A 21,972-nucleotide genomic window follows, 5' to 3' on the forward strand; every position below is an offset into this window, starting at 1 on the left:
ACCTAAAGGCGGCGATATTTCTTTCTGAGACTGGATTAACACTAGAGCAGGCAACGGGGCAAGAGGAGGCGGATATCCCTGTCGCTCCCGTTCTTACTCCATTCGAGCATGGAAAATCTTTTGTCAAGTCTAGGCACACAGATGTTCAATTTGCATAGATGGTACCTGCGAATATCGAATGACGAAGGGAAAATGTTTTTAGTCAAGTATCGTGACCATGATTTCTTCTGCGGGGAGGAGGACTTCTGGGTGTACTTCGAAGACTTATATCACATTTACCATCGACAAGCCATCGGCGCCTCTATCATCACCATTTGGGTTCTGTAAGTATGAAAGGATCGAGGCCCAAGAAGGGGGGTTGAATTGGGACTTTTTTAAATTTCTTACTTGTCCTTGACCTAGACTAGTATTGCCCAATCTACAAATTTGAAACATATTCACTAGAGCACACTAACAAAGGATCCTTAGGTAGTAAAACACACTAACATGATCATCTTGCCAAGGGAGAAACACACTAGCAAGTACAAGTTCTAGTCAAGAGATCAAACTAACATGCGATTGTCCTAGTCAAACAAACAAGCAAAGGAAAGTAAGGATCATAACAAAAGAGATTAATTGCTTGAATGTAAATGCAAGAGACACAAGACAACCAGATTTTTTCCCGTGGTATCGAGGAGTTGACGCTCCCCCTAATCCACGTTGGAGCACCCACACAAGGGTATCGCTCCCTTGCTTCACCAAGGAGTAAGTGATAACTAAGAATGCTCGTTCTCCATCTCCGGAACGGCGAGCTTCATACCGTGTACAAACTTCTCTTCTTGGGGCTCCCACAAACTCCAAGAGATCACCAAGAACCTTCCGATCACCAAGACCGTCTAGGTGCCGTCAAACACCAAGAGTAACAAACTCCTAAGCTTTCACTTAACCTACACTTAGTTGGCCCTAGCTCAAACACACTTGCTACACTTGCAAAGGTTGAATTCTTCAAGTGTTTGAACACTATCAAGCTCTAGATCATCACTCTTTTGCTCTATGCACTCTCTCTTCTTCTCAAGGGTGGCCTCAGATATTCAATGCGTCAAAGGCAGTTCAAATGAGTCAGGGGGCACCCTTATATAGAGTGGAGAGGGTCACATAGCCGTTAGAAGTCCACCGCAGAAAAATCGTGACCACCGGAAGAACCGACGGGTGAGAAATTGAAGGCGTCGGTTCAACCGGTCTCTCTGTGTCTAAATAGTAGCCGTTGGTGGTTCTGACACAGTATCCAGGCTTGCGTCATTGCACCGGTGCATGCTCCGAAGAGGCATCGGTTCAACCGGTGCTGAAGAAGTTCTCACATCTACTCAAACAAGCTCTCTGGAACATAGTACATCCAATGCACCGATGGTTGATTCTGAAGCGTCGGTTCAATCGGTACTATAGAGTGACTTGACTTGATTTCAGCTTGCATCCAGAGGAGATAGACCGACAGGGGCATCGGAACTTCCGCCAAGCGTCGGATCATCGATGCTAAGGCATCGGTTAAACCGGTGCTGCAGTTTTTCTTGATTTTCAGCTGAATTGACTTGGAGTTGAATGTTACTTCGATTGTTTCTTCTTCCAAGTGTTTTGTTGACTTCTTTTGACTATCTTGAGCTATTTTTTGAGCGAGTGTGCTAGATCTCTAAGGCCAACTCAATTTTGGTCAAGCTACTAACTCACGAACCCCTCTTAATAGTACGGTCAAGAATTAGAAACTATAAAACCTAGCTAAATCAAGTGTCATTCATCTCCTTGTGACACTTGAGACTAGAAAGGTCCTTAATCTTTAAAATTGAGTCCTTGGCACACATGATTGTTTCGAATTGAGGGGTCTCCTTTCATATTTCATATGAGACTAATCCAACCATTGATTTTTCCTTCAAAACACACGTTAGTCGCATACGGTTGTCATTAATCACCGAAACTTACCATTAGCATCTATCGGCCTAGATACGCTTCAAAGTATCACTTACATCTACATTAATACTTTTTGTTAACAAGAATGTAATTATCTGTGTGCATTATATAATTTCTATTATATCATTTAGACAGGAGATTCAAAGAAGCTGAAAAGAAGGATGGCACCATCAGATCGGCTACATGTCTCCGTTGCTAGTCAACCAGAAAATGCTCAATGAAAAGTATAAGGACACGTGCCAAAACATGTACGATTCGTTGACTAGACAAAATTACAAATCATTTATATATACATGCCATACAACTATGGGTAAGTCTTGGTCGACTCAATCCTCTGTTATATTTCTAAATAAACATTAAGTCGTCTAATGCATGTATGTATATATCCTATCTATATCTACAGTTATCATTGAGTTTTACTCATAATTGCCGTAGAGACCGGCAATCTTGTAGTCTTTGACTCAATGAGAAAACCAAAGTCCGCAATCCAACATATCAAAGACCCCTTGAACAGGTAAGTTCAGTTTGCATAATCACATCCTTTTTCTATTAATAACAATTGTTGAATATCAAACTTAACTTTGAGCGCAGGGTCTGGAAAAAATTTGTGAAAACGAACAAAGGACGTGGTCAATGGAGCCCCGAACTGAACGTTAAAATGGATTATCCGGTATGTTGATTCACAAACATTTGTCTAGTTAAGTAATCTCAAATTGTTCTAAATTGAGTAATTTATTTGTTTATCCTTAAGTGTGCAAGACAAAAACAAGGAACTGATTGGTGCGGGTACTACGTATGCGACTTCTTGCACATCATGACTCCATGCAGGAAGTCTACTACGGAGGACATAAGAGTACGTACGAACCGTTCACTAGTACATTTTTATAATTATACTAACGCACATGATATTAATATATCAGTCTTTTTTCCTAAATAATAGATGTCTCAAATGGGGGATGAATGTTATTCTACCGATCGGATCAACGCCGTGTGCGAGCAGCTCATTGGATTCATTTTGAACGCCTGGATCCTAGAGGCGAGTTCTACCACGACGGTCACATCCATAGAGGACTTCCATCGATGTCTTGAGGGGCCCAGTAGTTGGACTACAGATATGACTTGTACATTTGTAAATATTTTTAAACGTGATGCCTTGATGTTTGTATATTTGTAAATATATTAGTTTATCTAATTAACTTAATTATATGCTCGCATTTGACTTTTAGTTAGTTTCAAATATTCTGTGAAATCGAACACGTACGACCAATGAACGTATAGTACCGTAGAGCTCGAGTGCGTTTAGCAATTATAAAAGAATAAATATTAATAAATAAAATAAACAAAACTGGATTCGGAGAAAATAGGGGGAAACTTTATTGGTACCGGTTGGAAAGACCAACCGGTACCAAAGGGGTATTTCCAATCGGTACCAATAGATGACTAAGGCACCGGGTGAAAAACCCAGTGTCCTAAGACGAAGCCATTGGTCTCGGTTTGCGGGTACCGGTTGGAAAACCGGTACTGGGCGTTTTCAACCGGTTCTAAACGCCGGTTTTCCGGTAGTGCCGCATCTCGATCAACCAGAGCCAGACACAGTCGTCGTCCTAGCAACACGAGATAGATCGATCGATTCGACGGATCAGTCGATCCGTGAGATACCTTAAAGAATAGAGATGTTACGTCTTACATGCTCCATGCATGGGTTAAATCATTGAATTCCTTGTTCCTCACCAGGAATCTAGAAAAGAACTGATCGAACAGAATAAAAGAGAAAACAGCTAGCCATGTAGTATGCAAATGCAGTAGGACAGGTCTCTGTCTCTCTAGATCTTTCCTGACTGATCGACTCTCAGTATACAGCCACTGTGTGGAGTGGAGGACGGACTGTATGATGTACAGGTGACAGGTGTGATGTGTGGAGATCGAAGAGCTAAGCTAGCTTAGCGAGCTCTGTTGATGCATGAGAGAGGATCGGAGGAGGAGCATGAGCGCATGTGCATGGTGGCTTTATTCTCCCAAAGGGGAGAACAGGGACTGCCGGCCGGCCGCTGGCTGCTCTGGCCTCTCGCTGGGGGAGGAGATAGAGGAGGAGAGAGATGGCTACTGCTAGTACTGGTTGTAGTAGTAGTATAGATGATGAGCGTGCAGAGAGAGAGAGAGAGAGAGAGAGAGAGAGAGAGAGAGAGAGAGAGAGAGAGAGGAGAGCAGAGCACGGCCGGCCAGGGTTGTGTAGGGCTCCCTAGGCCTTCGAGAAAGCAAAGGCGACCCAAAGCAGGCAGCGCAAAGCGGAAGAGAATCTGATTCCCTCCGACTCCGAGTAACATGCGCATATCAATGCAAGAATTCGAGATCTTGGACCATTCGCTTCCGATTCCAATTCCAATACGTACGCGCGCGGCCCGGCCACCGGGCGCCATTACCAACCAGCAGCTAATCCGACGATGACGATGACGATCCTACCACCACCACCACCACCACCTTGCTTCCCTGCTATCTATCTCTTTCTTCTCTCTCTATCTCATCCCCTCTCTCTCTAGCTACATTCCATTCTCTCTCATGCTCTCTCTCTCTCTCTCTCCCCCCTTCGTACGCTGCTTCCTTTCGCTTTTCTTCTGTACCTGTAGTGCTGCCGGCCGGCCTCGTGCTTTTGGGAACACAACACCCCGTTGCTCCGTTCTAAGCAAGCTAGCCACTGTACTCTATAGTCCTCTCTCTCTCTTTCTCAGCGTTCCATCTCAAACTCCAATGTAACTGACCGGCCGGTAATCCTGCGCATGCAGCAGCTTGCATGCCGCATGGTGGCTTCCTCAGTTCATCGTCTATCAGATGAATAGATGCTTCGTTCATAGATCTGATAGCTACTACATACCTACCCCAGCCGGCCTCTCGATCATCTCGATCTCTGAATCTCTGATCATCTCTCTCCTCGTCCTTCTCGCTTCCATATATAGATATATACTCGAATCATTCAGAGATATGATCCACCCATTGCTTCCATAGCCTCTGGCTCAAGCTAGCTGGCTTACGTGTACATAGCAGCAGCAGAGATCACACAAACTCATATGACGAAGAAATTCTCTTAGCTTGCTTTTCAGGACGACTCCTTTTCCTTTATTCTATGCCAGCAGTGCCATGCATCATGAGCATCTATCTTGTCCTTACATGTATAAATTATGCATAATCAATCTAGCAGTATACCCTACCTACGATAGTGTATGAAGAAAAACTATTATGGCGATAATAAATTACTAAATTAGAGTAATACTACTACACGCTTATTATTAGCATCTAATAAGTCTCTCTGTGTGTATGTTGCTAACACCTTACCCCATATACTATACTGTCAGAGTGTCAGTAGTTTAAGTGTACGTGCTTACAATAATTAGCAATTGATACAATTGGGCACGGTGGTGCAGCTGCTATCTAGTCATCAGGTGAAGATAGAGCTCAGCTCACTCTCTTACTCTCTCTCTCTCTCTCTCTCTCTCTCTCCACCTAGATATGTGCATCATATCGTCTACTGAGCTGGTCGATCAATATGGTCTTCATGGAACACAAAAGACCTTGGATTTCATCACGCTTGCTTTAGTACGTTCTATCACTGTAAAAAGATGGTAAAGTAAAAGGTGAAAAACAAGCAAGCAAAAGATACACCCTTTTGAATGGGCCTCAGCTTGCTCTTTGACTACGCCCTTTTTCTCTTCACGATCGAATAACACTGCAATTACACAATGCTACACCACTAAATTAACTGGCTATATATATTTCCTATATACCATATGGGAGTGTATCTACATACTACAAATTAACTGCTCCTATATGTTGGAGATTTATATATATAATAATAGTATTGCATGCTGGGGAAACCTGCATTTAAACTTTATGTATGTATATACACACACTGCCAGCATGCATGCATGCATGCATGCATTCTATATTTTGCACATTCATGCATGCAAGAAGTGAATCTATTCCATTTCTTCTGCATTTATATTTAAGTTCCTCCAATCTCCAGTACTATGATGAAATATATAGACGCATCTTGGTTAACTGTGCTATAATAATAACTAGCTGATTAGTTGCACCATTGCTCAAATTCACCAACCATGCGTATTCCCGTTCCGGGATCGATCACAAGCAACAGTTGCTCATGTATAAATGAAGATCGAGAGAGAGCTATATATATGTAGTTAAAAGGGGAAATAATTGACATATGATAGGTGTTTCCATGAACAAAATGATTAACAGCAGTACACATTACTTCACCCCAAATGCTCGACAGTGAAAACCTAAAGGGATCGGATCCGAGATCATAGGAAAAAAAGAAAGAAAGAAGAAACATAAAACAAGCGATCATGCGAGCTAACCTTGCAGCTATAGATAATACTTGTGCATGATCCAGCATATGGCTCGTCCATGTCCAAATGGAGCACCATCATCCTTCTCCCTCTCCCTCTCCCTCTCCACCAGTTCTTGAAGAAGAAAACATTGCAAATGCATGCTAGCCTTTTCTATATCACAATACCATCACACACTCTGTCTCTAGCTAGTTGTAGGACCAACTTAACGATCATGGTAGCTGGCTCTGATCACTTAAGCTCGACCATTACAAGAGATGGTTACCTGTAGCAGCATTGTTGGAATAGGAAGCGTAACCGGCAGCGGCGAGGTGGTGATCGCCATAGATGCCTCTTGCTGGGTAGCCGCCGCCTTCCCTCTTGGCTTGCATCACGTGGAGCTCTCCCGACCCGTTTTCCCCACCGGCGCCACCGCCGCCACCACGGCCATCACCACTGTCTAGACCTAACTGGAACATCCCGGGCGCCATTGTCATCGCCAGAGGTGGCCCCAGCGGGCCCTGGTCCATCGCATGCAGGAACGGGAAGCTTTGCATCTGCTGCACCCTCCACTGCTCCAGCCCGGGACCGCTGCCGCCACCCACCGAGTAGCCTCCCGCGCCGTCGAGGAACGGCTTCCCCATCCCGGAGAAGCTCGAGCCGAGGCTCATGGCGTCGAAGTCGGCGAGGCGCAGCAGCGGTGGCAGCATGGACAGATTGCCGCCTAGCATGGCGGGGCCGGGGAGCGCGGGCACGTTGGTCGTGGTGCAGGCGGCTGACGACGTGGACCCGGCGGGAGCCAGCGCGGCTGTGGCGGCCGACGCCGTCCCGGAGGCCGCCGCGGACGCCGCCTTGGGCTTGGCGCGCTTGGCGTGGCGGCGGTAGCCCCCGCCGACGGGCACGTTGCGGAGCGCGCCGCCGCGCGTCCAGTAGCGGCGGCAGGCGCGGCAGAAGTGGCGCGGCTGCGACAGCGAGTAGTTGTTGAAGTAGCAGAACTTGGTGTTGGTGGACTCGCAGCGGGGGCACTTGAGCCCCGGCTCCGGCAGCGGGATCCTCGCCAGCCGCGCCCGCTCGGCCATGGATATCGGCTTCGCCGGCCCCACCTGCTGCCCGGAGGTGCCGCCGCCGCCAGCACCACCTTCGGGAAGCGCTTCCCCCATGATTGATGGCTGGAGAAGGTCATGATTGCCCTCGCCGCCACCTCCGCTGGCCGCAACCTGGTGGTGATGAGCCTGCTGCTGCTGCTGCTGCTGCTATTGTAAAATCGAATAAAAGATCAGAAAAGCATCAGCAAGAGAGGAGAATAAAAAAAATCATACGGGTCAATTCTGAAATTGATTTCGGCAAGAAAATCAAGCCGCGGCCTTGCTAGTATATTCCAAGCAAGCAAGCAAGCAGATATATAGTGCTTGGGTCGGAATATTTAGCAAGCCCTAGTAGAGGAGCGCGCGTTATTCTCTTCTTTTGAGCTGCAAACTATATTATCGTCGCAGCAACTTTCTCCTTTTATTCGCGCTTGTTCAAAAGAGAGTGAATAAAATCTGGGGAAAAGAAAGGGGTGCGGGGGATGCAAACAAAATTGACTAGCGAAATCGGGTTACCTGGTTATCGTTCCAGCTCGAGGAATCCAGGAAGGCAGGGGGGAAGATCATGGTGGGTGCGCCGGCGATGCGGATGCTATGCTATCCGGCTTGGCTTGCTCCGGAGAAAGTGGGTCTTTGTGTGCTAGGGTTTGCCTCTTGTGCCGCGCGGCTTTCCCTCCCTTGCAGAGCTCGTCCCTCTCCCTTGGCTGCTCGGAGAGGTAGTGGAGGGGAGGTGAGGCTGATGGGGGAATCAGGGGGTTGTGTGAGTGAGGAGGGGGAGAAAAAGGGAAGATGAGACTGAGACAGGGATGATATCAGTGAGGGACTCGGGTGGGCCCGGGTAAGCAAGAAAAAAAAATAAAGCAGGAAAAAGTAGGCCTGTACCATTCTGTCTCCGTGTAGCCTTATTTTTGTGTTGCTGCTGCTTTTCCTCTTTTCTGTGGTGCTCATGACCGACCCAATAGGAGGGTACAATACAAACCGTGCACGTTCTTGGCGGTGCTGACGGCTACCTGCAAGTTGTAATCGTTGATTATGTTCACAGTTCACGTATATGTTACTGGTACTAATTCGGTGATCAGTCAGAGTTACATTTTTGTGAAGTAGCTAAATGCAGGGAACAACCATTTCAGTCAATCTTCGGAAAACGACATAACACTTCTTCCACTACTTCATAAAACACACGTTTTGTCGGTTGTTAATTCCAAATGGGCATCCCTACATGTTTTTTTAGAATACGGAAAGTTCCGACCTTAATCATTCACAAGCGAATGACTACAGCCTACAAGACCCAACACAACATGCAGGCTGTCGAAGCATAGCTTAGAAACAATCTAAAAGAGCTTAACTGCGATGAGCCAGAGTATTACACAGCAGGAACCGAACACTTATAAAGCTATCCTGCGTCCCTACATGTTAGTATTAGGGTTGTCGGTTATAGAATGATCCACTATTAGGGTTCTATCTCCGGTCCTTGAAGAAAAAAAAACCCACTGATTTAATTTGATCTCCAGAGCACAAAACAAAGAGAATGGACAAAAAAAAAGACACTAGATGTCGTCGTCGACACACCCTTACGGTATGGACGCCTAACGCCTGACCCCAAGAGTGATAGGGAGACATCAGCACTACTTGATATATACTTTAGGACCTCACCACTTTATGTGTGCCTCCGAAGCTGCGCCATCGGCCACTGCCACCACCTCCTGCCACATACACTAGCATCACACACCATTGGTTTATGCTCATGACACTTTTATTGAGATTGGCCTTATCAGGTTTGCAAAACCATCACAATTGCCAGGTGCACCATAGGTGTAGGATCGGAGGAGTAGGAGCGTGAGGAGGAAGGTTGAGTTCTTATTATGTTCCTTGATTGACCATTGGTGCCAAAACAGAACTATGACTACAATGTTTTCACTGATGTTGAGTGTAATCTCGATAGGGAGAACATTTTAAAACTGGACCAAAGTTGCACACAAATGGTTAGAGAGCTGCATTTATATGTTTCTCGAAATGTTTGAGTAGGTGGAGCTCCTTGCTCTATAGTCATTTGGATCTGGAGATCCTGCCAGTGAGCGCTAGACCGGTTGGTCTAGCCCTACGGCACCCTGGCGGCCGGAGTTCGAAACCCCCACGGGGCAAATTTCTCGATCGAAGGTGGCGTAGTTTATCTGCGGGTTGGAAAAAAATCACTTAGCTTGTCCCATGTACAAAGCATAGTTGGAGTGGTCCGGTCTTTATCACGGGTAACGGGCCACTATGTACAGGTGGAGTAGGGGTTCAGGGATTTTCTAGACTTGTGTGAGAAAATCTTCTTCTTAGTGTAATGCTGTGGGGGCAGTCTTCCCCCGCAGGTCTAGTTTTTTTTTATCTGAAGATCCTAGACAGATGGAATGTGTTGTGCAGGTGGTTTTCACTACCAATTGTTGATATAGAATTATATATTGTTGTTGGCCTCCCTAAAGAACCGGTGGTTATAATAAGTTCTTACCATTGTTTGTATTTTCTTGGTTGAATATTTGTGCGGGTCAGTTCAAGTGAACCAGCCATGAATACTCGAGGAGAGTAAGTTTGCGATTAGAAGAGTCTATACTGATTCAAAAAGTTACAACCTTGGATGTTTTTCATCGAATAAAAATGGTTTTGCAAGGTCTACTTAGTTTATATAGTACCGATGCAACGTGTATAATAGCATTCTAAGACATAGTTTAAGAACTCAAGAATTAACTATAACCCATGGCAGAGGTGGATGATTCAGATACATGCTTAGAAAGTTATTTTGGTATATTGTAATAATGATAGAGGTGGGTAATTTATTAGAAGAGATAATTGATTCAGTGACTATCATGATTAGAGGTGTTGGATTAATGGCTGGATATTTTTTATTTTTGTGAAAATTTCTAGTTTTTCTCTATTTTTTTAGAGTGACCATCTAGGATCTTATGTGTCTTCACGTGATGCTTCAAAATAAGCCTTCAATTAGTAATAGTAACATAAAACCTGTTGTTTTCACAACATTAGGTTGGTTGGAGCCTCCCTCGATTTTTTAAATCCTATTCTACTTTTACATTTATATATGTGTAACCCAACAAAAACACGGAAGACAAGTTAGCCCCATTCTATGTTGTGGCTCATCATGCAGGGAGACTCTTCAAAACGCATCAGCCACATCCCATGGCAGTTAATAACTAGTGCAAAATTAAAAGGCAGATGAACAGGATATCATTTACGGGGTTGTTAATTAGGCTGTGTTTAGTTGGTGAAAATTTTTGGGTTTGTGTACTGTAGTATTTTTGTTATTATTTGGCAATTAATATCTAATTATGGACTAATTAGGTTTAAAAGATCCATCTCGTCATTTACAGTTGAACTGTGTAATTAGTTATTTCTTTCAACTACATTTAATGCTCCATGTATGTGTAACGAAGATTTGATGTGACGGATATTGTAGGAAATTTTTTGAGAACTAAACAGGGCCTTAATTAATCTGTTGATGCTAGCTTTTACCTGAGGACTGGACTGTCCCCACGCCCCACAACGGGCAGCAGTCAAAAAGTAAAGTGGTCAGCAAAAAGTATAGCGGTTTAGGCTTTGTTTAGTTGCGCTGTGTAAAATTTTTGAAAGGGTATCTTCCTATATTTGAAGTACTAAACATAGACTAATCATAAAATAAATTACAGAACTCGTCTGTAAATCGCGAGATGAATCTAATGAGCCTAATTAATCCATCATTAGAGGTTGTTTACTGTAGTATTACTGTAGCAATTTAGTGCCTGATTACGGCCTAATTAGGTTTATTAGATTCGTCTCGCAATTTACAGGCAAACTCTGCAATGCGTATTTTATTTCGTCTAGATTTAATTCTCCATGCAGGTGCCGGATTTTTTATTGGAATTTTGAACTTTGCAACTAAACAAGGGGTTAATATGGTTAGCGTCAAGAAGAAGCTTCATTCACACAGTCCTAGGCCTTGTTTAGTTGCAGGGCGTAAAGTTTTTGAAAGAGAATCTTTCTACATTTGAAGTACTAAGTATAGACTAATCACAAAATTAATTACAAAACTCGTCTGTAAATCACGAGACGAATCTAATGAGCCTAATTAATCTATCATTAGAGGTTGTTTACTGTAGCATTACTGTAGCAGTTTAGCATCTAATTACGGCCAATTTAGTTCATTAGATTCGTCTCGCGATTTACAAGCAAACTGTGCAATGCGTTTTTTATTTCGTCTAGATTTAAGTCTCCATGCAGGTGTCGGATTTTTTTTTTGAAAATTTGAATTATGCAACTAAACAAGGGCCTAATTTCAAATTGCCACTCTAAGCAGCATCTATCTGTGGTGATATGAAAGTACTGGGAGTCCACTGCTTTTCAAGAAGGGATCCATATGGGCATAGGGCTATGCATGCATGCAGCAAACCTATCCTTAGATTTGTATGTCTAAGAATATGTGGTGATTGGTTATAAAACATTCCAATAAAAAATATAATTTTTCCTTCATATACTCTAATATAGTACATGAGAGGCTGATAATATGACATTTTCCTAATACTTCTCGCAACATTGTACTAGAATCTCTCAAAGATGATATACAGATATACACTAATAGTGAGTCCTGGGGTCACCATATACCTAATCGGCTTTATGTATGATCTCATTTGATTTTATAATATTTTTTCTAATCTTAATCAAATTATAGCATATTTTTTACTTTAGAAAGAAAGCCTTTTTTTCCTTTTAGCAAAATTCTTTCTATTTCTACCTGCTCAAGATATTCATCATTCCAGTACAACTGTTGTAGTAGAATGACAACAGACTCATGTATAGAGAACTAGATTAGCTTAGCTGCCTATCTAGCTAGGACGACATCTCTCCTTAGCTTATTCGAGTTATTTTTTTTCACAAATCATATGGTACTTTCATTTTTACCATCATAGATAACTTTAAACTAGCGGGGTGACCCGCGCATTTGCGCGGCTAGTATTGATATTTTAAATATATCTCATATGTTTTATCTAAGTTTATTATTCATAAATTTAAATCTTTCTCATTCATGCTACTTGTTTCAGTAATCAAGAGTGCTTCTCTGCTGCTAGTATCCTATAGGTATGCACGATAAGTAGCTTGATATGCAAAATGATGGATAGATTTATATTAATAAATAGAAATATATTTTAGTGGCACTAGTGGGTAATTTATAAACATGTATATAGGTATTTTAGGCTATTTTTTTGCAATGGCAGTGGTGGGTAATTTTAATTTTTCTTTTTTCTCTGAGTAACGTGGCAATTTCTAGGCTTTGAGAGCGAATGTGGAGGCTCCGTTTGTTGGTTAAATAATAAAATAATATATATATGTATATATATATATGTGTGTGTATATATATGTATGTATTTTCTGCATATACATACGGTTAAATTTTACTTAATTTTCTATATGGTATTATGTTAGAAAATAAACAAAAAAGGAGGAGCAATTACAAGCACTTTTTGTTAGTTGTGAGCCCAAATTACTTCACGAACTTCTTATAGTCACATCTTTTCTAAAAAAAATGTTCATCTCTCTTAACGTGCTAGCATGCGCAGGACCAAAAAAAATGCCGATCCAGCAATAAAATTTCCGATCAAATTTTTGTCCAAAAAAAAGATACGTACGGAAAATACAGCAGGGACAATGCAAGCAAGCAATGCATCTACAAAACTGCAGCGTAGTTGGGCTTGATACGTAACAGTATAGTCCTGGGCCTCATTGTAGCTGTGACACTATACTACTATATTCATGACACAGGATGTCCAACGCACCGCATGGGCGCACTGAAGCTTTGCTAGTTTTCTCTGTTCCTTGTTGGCTCGATCTCGACGCGCAAAAGCAAAGCAATCATACGAATCTTTTTCGATCGACCCATAATATAGGATAGTGCATTATATTTGAAGTGACATGTGACCGAAAAAGACCGTCCCGTATGCGGATGTTAAGGCCAGTAGTGTTCTGTCAGAGAACATCCTGCAGAGAAGAGTTAGCCGCAGGGGAGGGTTCAGGATTTACGATTTGGGTATTCAATATTTTTAAAGGATTGCAAAAAAAGGCTACTGTCGCTGCGCAATTTCTAGTGCCGCAGGCGGCTCGTGTCTCGTTGTAGGCAGTGTTCGCCCGTCGTGCCGCTAGAGTTCACTGCCGCCGGCCAGAAATGAGAAGAACACGCGACCACAAGGAAAGGGAGAAGTGGAATCGAGATGGATAGAGTGGGACCTGAGTCAATGTGGGTTGGGAGTCACGACCAGGGTTAACCGAACCGACCGGTCCGGTCAAACCGCCGCCCTTCGGTAGCGGTTTACCGGACCGGTTTGACCGATAACCGGTGGAAACCGGTTGAATTCAAATCTAAATTCAAATAAATTCAAAAAATCCCGTGCAACCAGTTCCGACCGGTTTACCGGCCGGTTTGACCGGTTTACCGGCCGGTTTTACCGGTTTGAATTCAAATTCAAATTCAAAAGCTCCCGTGCAATCGGTTTACCGGCCGGTTTTACCGGTTTACCGACCGGTTTACCGGCCGGTTTGACCGGTTTGACCGGTGGGCTTTAATGGGCCGGCCCATTTTTTTCTTTTTTCTTTTTTGATTTAACTTTAAATCCCCGCAAACTATACTAAATGAACGAATTTTTGAGAAAATTTGACACTATCAGATTCATTGCACCTTGAAGTATTTTTAGGAATTTTTTGGGAATTTTTCATTTTTTGAATTTAAATTTAAATTTTGAATTTTGGCCGGTTGGGTACCGGACCAAACCGGAACCGGGCCGGACCGGTTTGACCGGTAACCGGTCAAACCGGACCGGTTCCCACCGGTTTGGTGAACCTTGGTCACGACTGGGTCATCGCAAGGGGAGTAGGTCATTTGAGCCCAAGAGGCAATATAAGATTGAACAGGGGCGTAGCCAGGGGGCGGGCAGGGGCCTGGCCCCCCTATGGTTCCCAAATTTATATTGAAAATTTGAATTTTGATTAATTTTTTATATAAATTAGCATAGTTGGCCCCCTAATAATGAAAAAAACAAATTCTTAGCTCTGCCCCTGAGATTGAAATGTCTATTTTGTGATGTTAGATCATCTCCAAGATACACTCTAAATAATATTCTAATTAAAAATTAGGATTTATAGTGGAAAACCTCTTTCCAAAAAGTTCTCCCTCAAGGTAGCAACATCCTAAATCATCTCTCTCCCTTCTAGATTAGTGAAACAAAAATCCACACCCTATCCCAAATACAAGGATAAGTAATATTTAGGGTGACCCTCTACGTAAGGATATAGAGAGTTAGAGACTAGGATTTAAGAATTATTTTAGAGATGCTCTTATGTTCTACTTTTAATGAATATATATGTTGTATACTATGTATATAAATTTTTTGGCAAAAAAATCAATAGTAGGCCCGCCCCTGATTAGCCGGTGATCGTCGAATCTCTGTCTCAGAGGTTAGCTAGAATGGCAATTCTCTTACTATATATATATTACTTGATGAACCACATATAATGCCAGAGTTAATTCCCTAAATGTCATTGAAATTTTCGTCAATCTCTTGAATGCCACTAAATGGCATTGAAGGGATTTTTTTGTGTCTATGATATGTGGGGTCAATGGCAATCAAGGAATTGGCTAAAATTTTGATGGCACCGAGGGAATTGGCTCATAATGCCATGCTGCTCTCTTGATAGGGCGCATGCAGGGGAACAGTCGTTCAGGTTGCAGGCACAGATAGGACGATCCATCATGTAGACATTCATGCTGCTGATCGTCTTTAAATCGCTGGTAGGGTGAGGACACCTACTGTTCGATTGTGCATCATTGGAAAGCGAGGTGGCGATGATTGCTTCAGAGGTAAAGAAAGCAAAGGTGCAGTGACCGATCACCTCTGAATTGGGGCGGGCGAGGTTGCCTAACAGCAGACATGCTCGATCTATCCATCTTACCATCTATCGATTAGACTGCTGCTGCTGCGGGCTTGCGTTGCCTTGCCTTGCTTCTCGATCTGGTCCCCTAGACGAACGGAAAATGGAGCCAAACTGTTGCTGCAGATTGCTTGCGGCCCGATTGCCTCTATTATATATATGTGGACACTGTGTAGCTCATCGCAGTGATATGTGTATGTATGTAGTCAATGGCCGCAACACCCCTGCCTCTAGGTTGAGTGCAAATAATTCCTCCATGCATTTGTAATGTGCAATGTGGTGTGAGCGTGAAGCAAAATAAAGGAGGCGATAAACTAAGTTCGCAACTCCAGCTAGTGGGCATTAGCTACCTTAAGCTAATGTGTGGAGTATATAGCAACCCTACTGTCCAGTGGCGGAGGACGGCCGAAAATTTAGGTATGGCGGTGCGCGCGGGCTCCAAAAGTTTTGAAGAACAATGTAAAAGTTTATGGTGCTCTAAGGAAAGCAAAAGGAAACAGATGTTGATGAAGCTGAAGCTTTCACTAACTCTCACTAACTTCGTCATGCTTGTTTGTTCATTAAACAAATAAAATGCAACAACTTATCAAAATTCTAAAAAAACATATAGAATACGGAATAAACTTACATGGATTCATGCAGTATGTTCTGATCATTTTGCACACTGAAGGGTAGACAGATGGAGGCAATGCCAAATAAAAGAGCCTGCGATAGCTTTCTGATTTGCTTGACGCCTCATACTCCGATTACCCTGCATTAAAGAGTTAAGAGATCTTAAGCATGTCTAGGATGGTTTCGTTTTTATTCATTCCTATACTAATGCAAAGATGTCAGAAGACAATAAGTGAATTGTAATTAGAAAGATAGCTCAAGTCTGACCGAGTGCCATGGCAAACTAAAATAATCTCATATTAGAAAGTAATCAGGCTGCAGCACGTTATATGCTATGATCACTACAAGGTGTTCGTACTCATGGTAGAATGGCACTTAACCTACAGCTACGAAACCTAAATTGTACAGATCAATGAAATGCAGACATAAGGCTCCCAACAAGAAGACATAACCGCCTTCCATGTTGGTCATGCAGTTATTTTCAGAAGAGAAAACAATAACATCACCTATTGCCACACGCTCACCTTTTCCACCAGAAGCACCTATTGCCACCAGTCTGGACATACCTTTTCCACCAGAAGCACCTATTGCCACACGCTCACCAGCTTTAAACAAAGAATTTTCGACAATAGTTTGATGAATTTTGTCCTCAAAGATGATGTAGAAGCATTCCCTACAGATCTAAAAGAAGAAACCTAAGCATTCTTTTATGGATGTCAGATGAACGGACAAATGATATATTCCTTTACTAATCGTCTACCACAGGAAAGAACCTGATCCTATTGAATCACCATTTAACATTAACCAGATCGAAACCCTAATGCTCAGCCGAGAACCCTCCATTTCACAGTGTATCGTAGCCTCCCCCCAACAAAAAAAAATCAACGAATTTTCGCTGAAATTACTACAGTCTACAAGAGATCCTTTGAATTCGCAAGACAAAAGTATAACTCGGGGAAGCTGGTGATCCGAAACATGTGCAGCGGAGAAACAAGGAGCACTTGCCAAAGAAGTCGGTGAGGTAAGGACACAGAAGTAGGGGTCGGAGGCGGGGCGGCGGCAGGGCGGCAGGCCCGCGAAGGATTTGGCCGCGGCGCAGGCGGGGAGGAGCGTGCCGAGGAGGGCGGCGTCGACGGGGAAGCCGAAGAGGAACGGGTTGCGGAGCAGGCGGGGCGAGGGGGGAGGCGGCAGGGCGGCAGGCCCGCGAAGGATTTGGCCGCGGCGCAGGCGGGGAGGAGCGTGCCGAGGAGGGCGGCGTCGACGGGGAAGCCGAGGAGGAACGGGTTGTGGAGCAGGCGGGGCAGCGGGGCGGCGGCGGGGCGGAGGCGGAGCGGCTGCGGGGCGGCGGAGTCTGCGCGGACGGGCTGAATGTAGCGACGAGGGGAGAAAATTTTTTTTGGCCGGGCTTTAGGTATGGCGCACGCCATAGTGCGCCATAACAGGCCCTCCGCCCCTGCTACTGTCCAAAAGGAAGACCCGCGGTGGTGCTTTCAAGTTCATGGATCACGTGTTCATAAATATGCTGCTTTAAACAAAACTAACTTTAATTTGACATGACAACTCACATTTGGTCGGGACGTCGGGTCCATCGATAGTTTTGCATTCAGATTCAGACCCATGGGAACATCTTTGGCTGTAGTCATTCGCACGTGAATGATACGAGGCGAAACTTGTTTTCATAATCTAAAAAAATATAACGAAGGTGGTTGCGATGACTATTCGCCCTGCTGCCGTGGTTGCTGTCGACCGCCGCCGCCAACCCTATCACCAGCCTTATCCTACAGCTAGCTGATCCTTGAGCCCCTCCTGGTATATGTACGTCTCCACGAATTGAAGTTCTTCGCGCGCGGGCTCGTGGCCGTGTATGGCCCTTTGTTTCCGCTTTTCTGAATTTTGTTTTTCTGAGAATTAATATTTTGAGATAAACTAGCTATTTGGAGAATTGGTTATTTGAATAAGCTAGGTGTTTGACAATTCTAATTATTTTGAGTCGATTCTCTGAATTAAGTGGTAAAATGTCTGAAATGTCCTAAGACTGATAATATCTCATTTTTGTATTGAATACAAGTAGAATTCAATAATTTATATATTTTTTAAGTATCTTAACTACATAATTATATTACAGTTAGGTCACAAATTATAATTCACACGGTTAGAAACGAGAAAGTAAACATTCAGTCCAAATTTCCATGAATTAATCACAAAAGTAGCCGTAAAAAAAGGTTACACAATTATAGAACCAAGCTAACAGGAGGATACATACAGGCGCCGAACGACAAATCTAGAAGAGAGGAAACAAGACAAGAAGCAACGGAGCACTAATTAGACATAGCAACCCACACAAGTATTCACGACGTGGAATGACGATGCTCGCTTGCTTCTGACGAGTGCAGGGACGCGAATGAGGGGCCGGCGGAGGACCTGCTCCACCGCGGGAGGGCACGGCTGTGAGTCAGGGGCCGGTAGTGCCGCTCTGCTTGGGGGCGTCGTAGATCTGAGTCAGAGAGGAGGGGTGGCGCGATTCGGGACGGCGGCGCACTGCAGGGGCAGGGAGGAGGCGCCGGAACCCGAGAAGAGGCGCCGCAGGCCGCAGGGAGAGGGGCGGCGGGGAAGTGGCGCACGGGAGTGGCGTCGGAAGGAGAGGGCTGACCGGAAGAGGGGCAGTGAAGGGAAAAATCGCTCTCTGACCAGGTATGCGAGGTCTGGGATGCGTCGGGGGGAATCATGCTTTCCGTTGCTTTGGTGATTTCCTGGTAAGCGGCGGCAGATAGAAGCGAAAATTAATGGATGCGTTTGGGTAGGTTTTTGGCTTGGAACATATTTGGTGCAAACTGTTTTTGTGAAAATTTATGCAAATCACGGTAAAAAGTTATTTAAATTCACCAAAAAATCACACATGTAGATGATATACAATTTTATAAAATATCTTATCTAAACTCGACGTTGTTTATGAGATATAAAAATAACAAATTTTAAGCCAGAAAGCTGTTCAGATGATTTGTTTGGAAATTTGTTATTTTTATATCTCACAAATGGAGTCGAATTTGGGCAAAATATTTTACAAGATTGTATATCATCATATCATCTACATGTGTGATTTTTTTTGAATTTAAACGACTTTTTTACCGTGTTTTGCACGAATTTTCACGAAGCCTGTGGTTTGCACAAAATACGTTCCTTTTTTGCTTACTTCCATCTAAAATCTGCTTATCTATAATATAAAAATAAAAAATAATTAAAAATTTTTGTTACTTAGATTTGGTCCGCCGTACCTTTCATACCTCTCATGTTGACCGTCCACAGTGGAGAGAGCAAATGAAGAAGCAAATATACTGTTCGGCACTGTAGACGCACTATAAACAGTAAATATATGAAGAGGCATGGGAAATGAGGAGGAGCAAATTTGCTCTAGCCGTTGTGGATAGAAAGATGGGAGGACGCGCAGACCATAGAAACTCGACGGGGATGTTTCTGCTAAATTTTTTTTTTTCACTCGGACCGATCCTACCCGCCCGTGTACCCGCTTGCCGCTCGCCACCGCCTCCTCCCGCTTGCCGCGCCACCGCCTCCTCGCTCGCCGCCGCCTGCTCTCCTCCCGCTTGCTGCGCCTCCGCCTCCTCGCGCTCGACCGCGGACCGAAATCCCTCTCGCGAGCTCCTTCCTCCACGCCACCGTCTTCGAGGTCCTCCACCGTCCGCGCCTTTCCGGACGGTCGCGCCGATGAGGTCCTCTGCCGTCCGCCTCGCCGGTCCGACATCTCTGCCCGCCGCCCCGACTCCACCGCAACCTTATGGCCGTGGACCTCCTCCGCGCGGCCGACGAGGTCCTCTGCCATCCGTCTCGCCGGCCCGATGTCTCCGCCCGCCGCCCCGACGCCGCGGCAACCTGATGGCCGTGGACCTCCTCTGCACGGCCGACGAGGTCCTCTGCCGTCCGCCTCGCCGGCCCGACGTCTCCGCCAGCCGCCCGAACGCCGCCGCAACCTGATGGCCGTGCACCTCTTCCGCGCGTCGGCGTACGAGTCCGTGCGCGCTTATCCATTTGTTTTGGGAAGGTGCACTTGCATTCTGCCACAGGAATCTACTATATGTTGTGCCCACCATGTGTTGGATCAAATGGCTCACCAGATTGGCAAGTTGTATAACTCACATACTGAACAAGGTCATGCCAGACTTGGTTATCTGAGAGTCAGGTAGTTCCAGGTTCCCACGAAGTGTGTGAGGAAAGGCCTATCGAGGTGGTCTAGGATGCGAACGTGCAAGGCATTCTCGACTAGCATGGTTTACTGAATCAGCTAGCTTTAGGCGGAGATAACTCTGTTTTAAGGATAGGGTGTTTGCAAAACAAAAGCAAGTGCTTATCCAATCTTCAGTGATGTGGGATGATGTTGTACAAGAGGGGCTTGATGATCTGCCTTGTGTTGATGTGGTTTTGGATGAAGGGATACTGTCTGATGACCAGGACATGCATGGTGGCTTATTGGAGCAACTAGCCATGGGCTACTGATTGAGCTTAGCGCAAATGAGGTGCCTTAACAGAGTTGGCAGCTTGTCACTATTTTTAATTTGAAGCTTCTTGTGGAGGCCTCAATAGTTGTGGTGGCTGCAAATCACATTCCGTTGGAAATGCCTAGCATTGTGTGTTTGATGCAGGCCAAGTCATGAATGCAAGTTTCCCAAAGTATGGGAATGGAGTTCCCTGGACTGATGCTGTGATGCTACTCCATCTCAGCTCACAAGCTTATGAAAAACAATTTTGGCATAGGAGGGAATGCGTGTTTTATTGGAAAAGAAGTTGGCGCCAGCAAGCTTCATGTTGAGGGACAACATGGAGGCAATTGGATGGAGCTGCAGAGGTTTTGGGGGGATTGGTTCACTCAGAACAAAAGGAGTAGTGGAGGCTATTTTCTATTTGTTTGATTGTTTCAGATTGTAGATAGAAAATATTTAGTTTCAGATTGTAGATTATCAGGTCTGAATACATGTGCCTCCCTGGTAATTTACACTGCTTCTAATCTAAATAAATGTTTTCTTTGTAAGTGGTTTCTAAATCAAAGAAGGAAGGGAGTTCTGTGTTCCACACCTAAATACACAAAATGATCTTTTTTCCATTTTCTAAATCTGCTGGCTCCGATTGGTAGCTTACTTGTTCTTTTCTGAACTATATGTATATTCCCATTACCTGTTTTCACTGTTATTTCAATTGATAGCTCCAACCTGCAAATGAGAACTTTTTAATCATGACATGAGGAAAACATTTGAAAACAGCCTTTACAAAAGTTCAATAGAGAAGAGCAAACGATTCTGGTCAATTTTCTAAATCAAACATGTATGTTCTACAATACATTTTTCCATGTAGCCACTTTTCTTCCCTTGCTTTGAAAGGCACCTGTGTTATGGTGAAAATAGATAGCTTACTCACTAAATCAACAATTATTCAAGCATCACATGAAAATTAGAACAGCAGCTAGCGATTAAAATAGAAAAATCTGGAATTCAAAAATTAAAAGGAGAGTAGCAACGAGCTGCTCAGGTTAGTTATCTTATACATGTATTGTATTGATTCTATCGCTGCTATCTGCTTGGCTTGGTTTATTTTCAGCTTCAGCAATTTAGGTTTGCTGCTCATAAGTACTTATTATAGTTTTGCATTTCATTTTTAAAACTTATATGATTGTTGTGAAATCGACATGATACAACTGGAAGATAATGACATTCATTCTTTGTAGAATTTTGATTACTATGTCAAGATGTAACACGTGCGTGTCGCACGTGCACAATTACTAGTTAATATATAATTAGCCTTCTAAATAGCAAAATTATCTTCTCCAAATATGTGCCCCAAAAATTTTGGGGTGCATCCACAACACCCCGAATCAAATCCCCTGCCCCGCTTGAAGCCCTAGACAACCTCCGCTCGACCCCAAAAATAAATAATAAACAAAAAACCCAGCCACCGCTCCATACGGGGCAACCAAACCAATTCGCAAATTGAAAAAATCCGCCGCCGCAGCCCCCGGCGAAAATCATGCCGTCGCGGCCGATCGTTGCACC

General features: G+C 44.0%; 1 protein-coding gene across 4 annotated transcripts; it reads right to left on the minus strand.

Moving 5' to 3' along the window:
- Positions 1-6,097: 6,097 nt before the first annotated feature.
- Positions 6,098-8,144, minus strand: LOC120664028 (dof zinc finger protein DOF3.6-like). Of its 4 annotated transcripts, none has more exons than XM_039942990.1 (2): positions 7,877-8,144; positions 6,098-7,519 (listed from the first exon to the last, which is right to left on the minus strand). In XM_039942990.1, the coding sequence occupies exons 1-2, from the start codon at positions 7,925-7,927 to the stop codon at positions 6,545-6,547; spliced, it is 1,026 nt and encodes a 341-aa protein (XP_039798924.1). In that variant the 5' UTR covers positions 7,928-8,144; the 3' UTR covers positions 6,098-6,544. The 4 variants fall into 4 exon arrangements, with proteins under 4 accessions (XP_039798924.1, XP_039798923.1, XP_039798922.1 ...); XM_039942989.1 differs by having other exon boundaries at positions 6,098-7,522; XM_039942988.1 differs by having other exon boundaries at positions 6,098-7,525.
- Between the last annotated feature and the right edge of the window lie 13,828 nt (positions 8,145-21,972).

This window comes from Panicum virgatum, chromosome 3N (genome assembly GCF_016808335.1).
Source record: "Panicum virgatum strain AP13 chromosome 3N, P.virgatum_v5, whole genome shotgun sequence".
NCBI classification, from domain to species: Eukaryota; Viridiplantae; Streptophyta; class Magnoliopsida; order Poales; family Poaceae; genus Panicum; species Panicum virgatum.

Coding starts and splice junctions, on each gene's coding strand:
- LOC120664028 (XM_039942987.1), bottom strand. CDS start 7,927: ATGATCTTCCCCCCTGCCTTCCTGGATTCCTCGAGCTGGAACGATAAC. Junction 7,529..7,876: donor CGAGCTGGAACGATAACCAG/GTAACCCGATTT, acceptor ATTTTACAATAG/CAGCAGCAGCAGCAGCAGCA.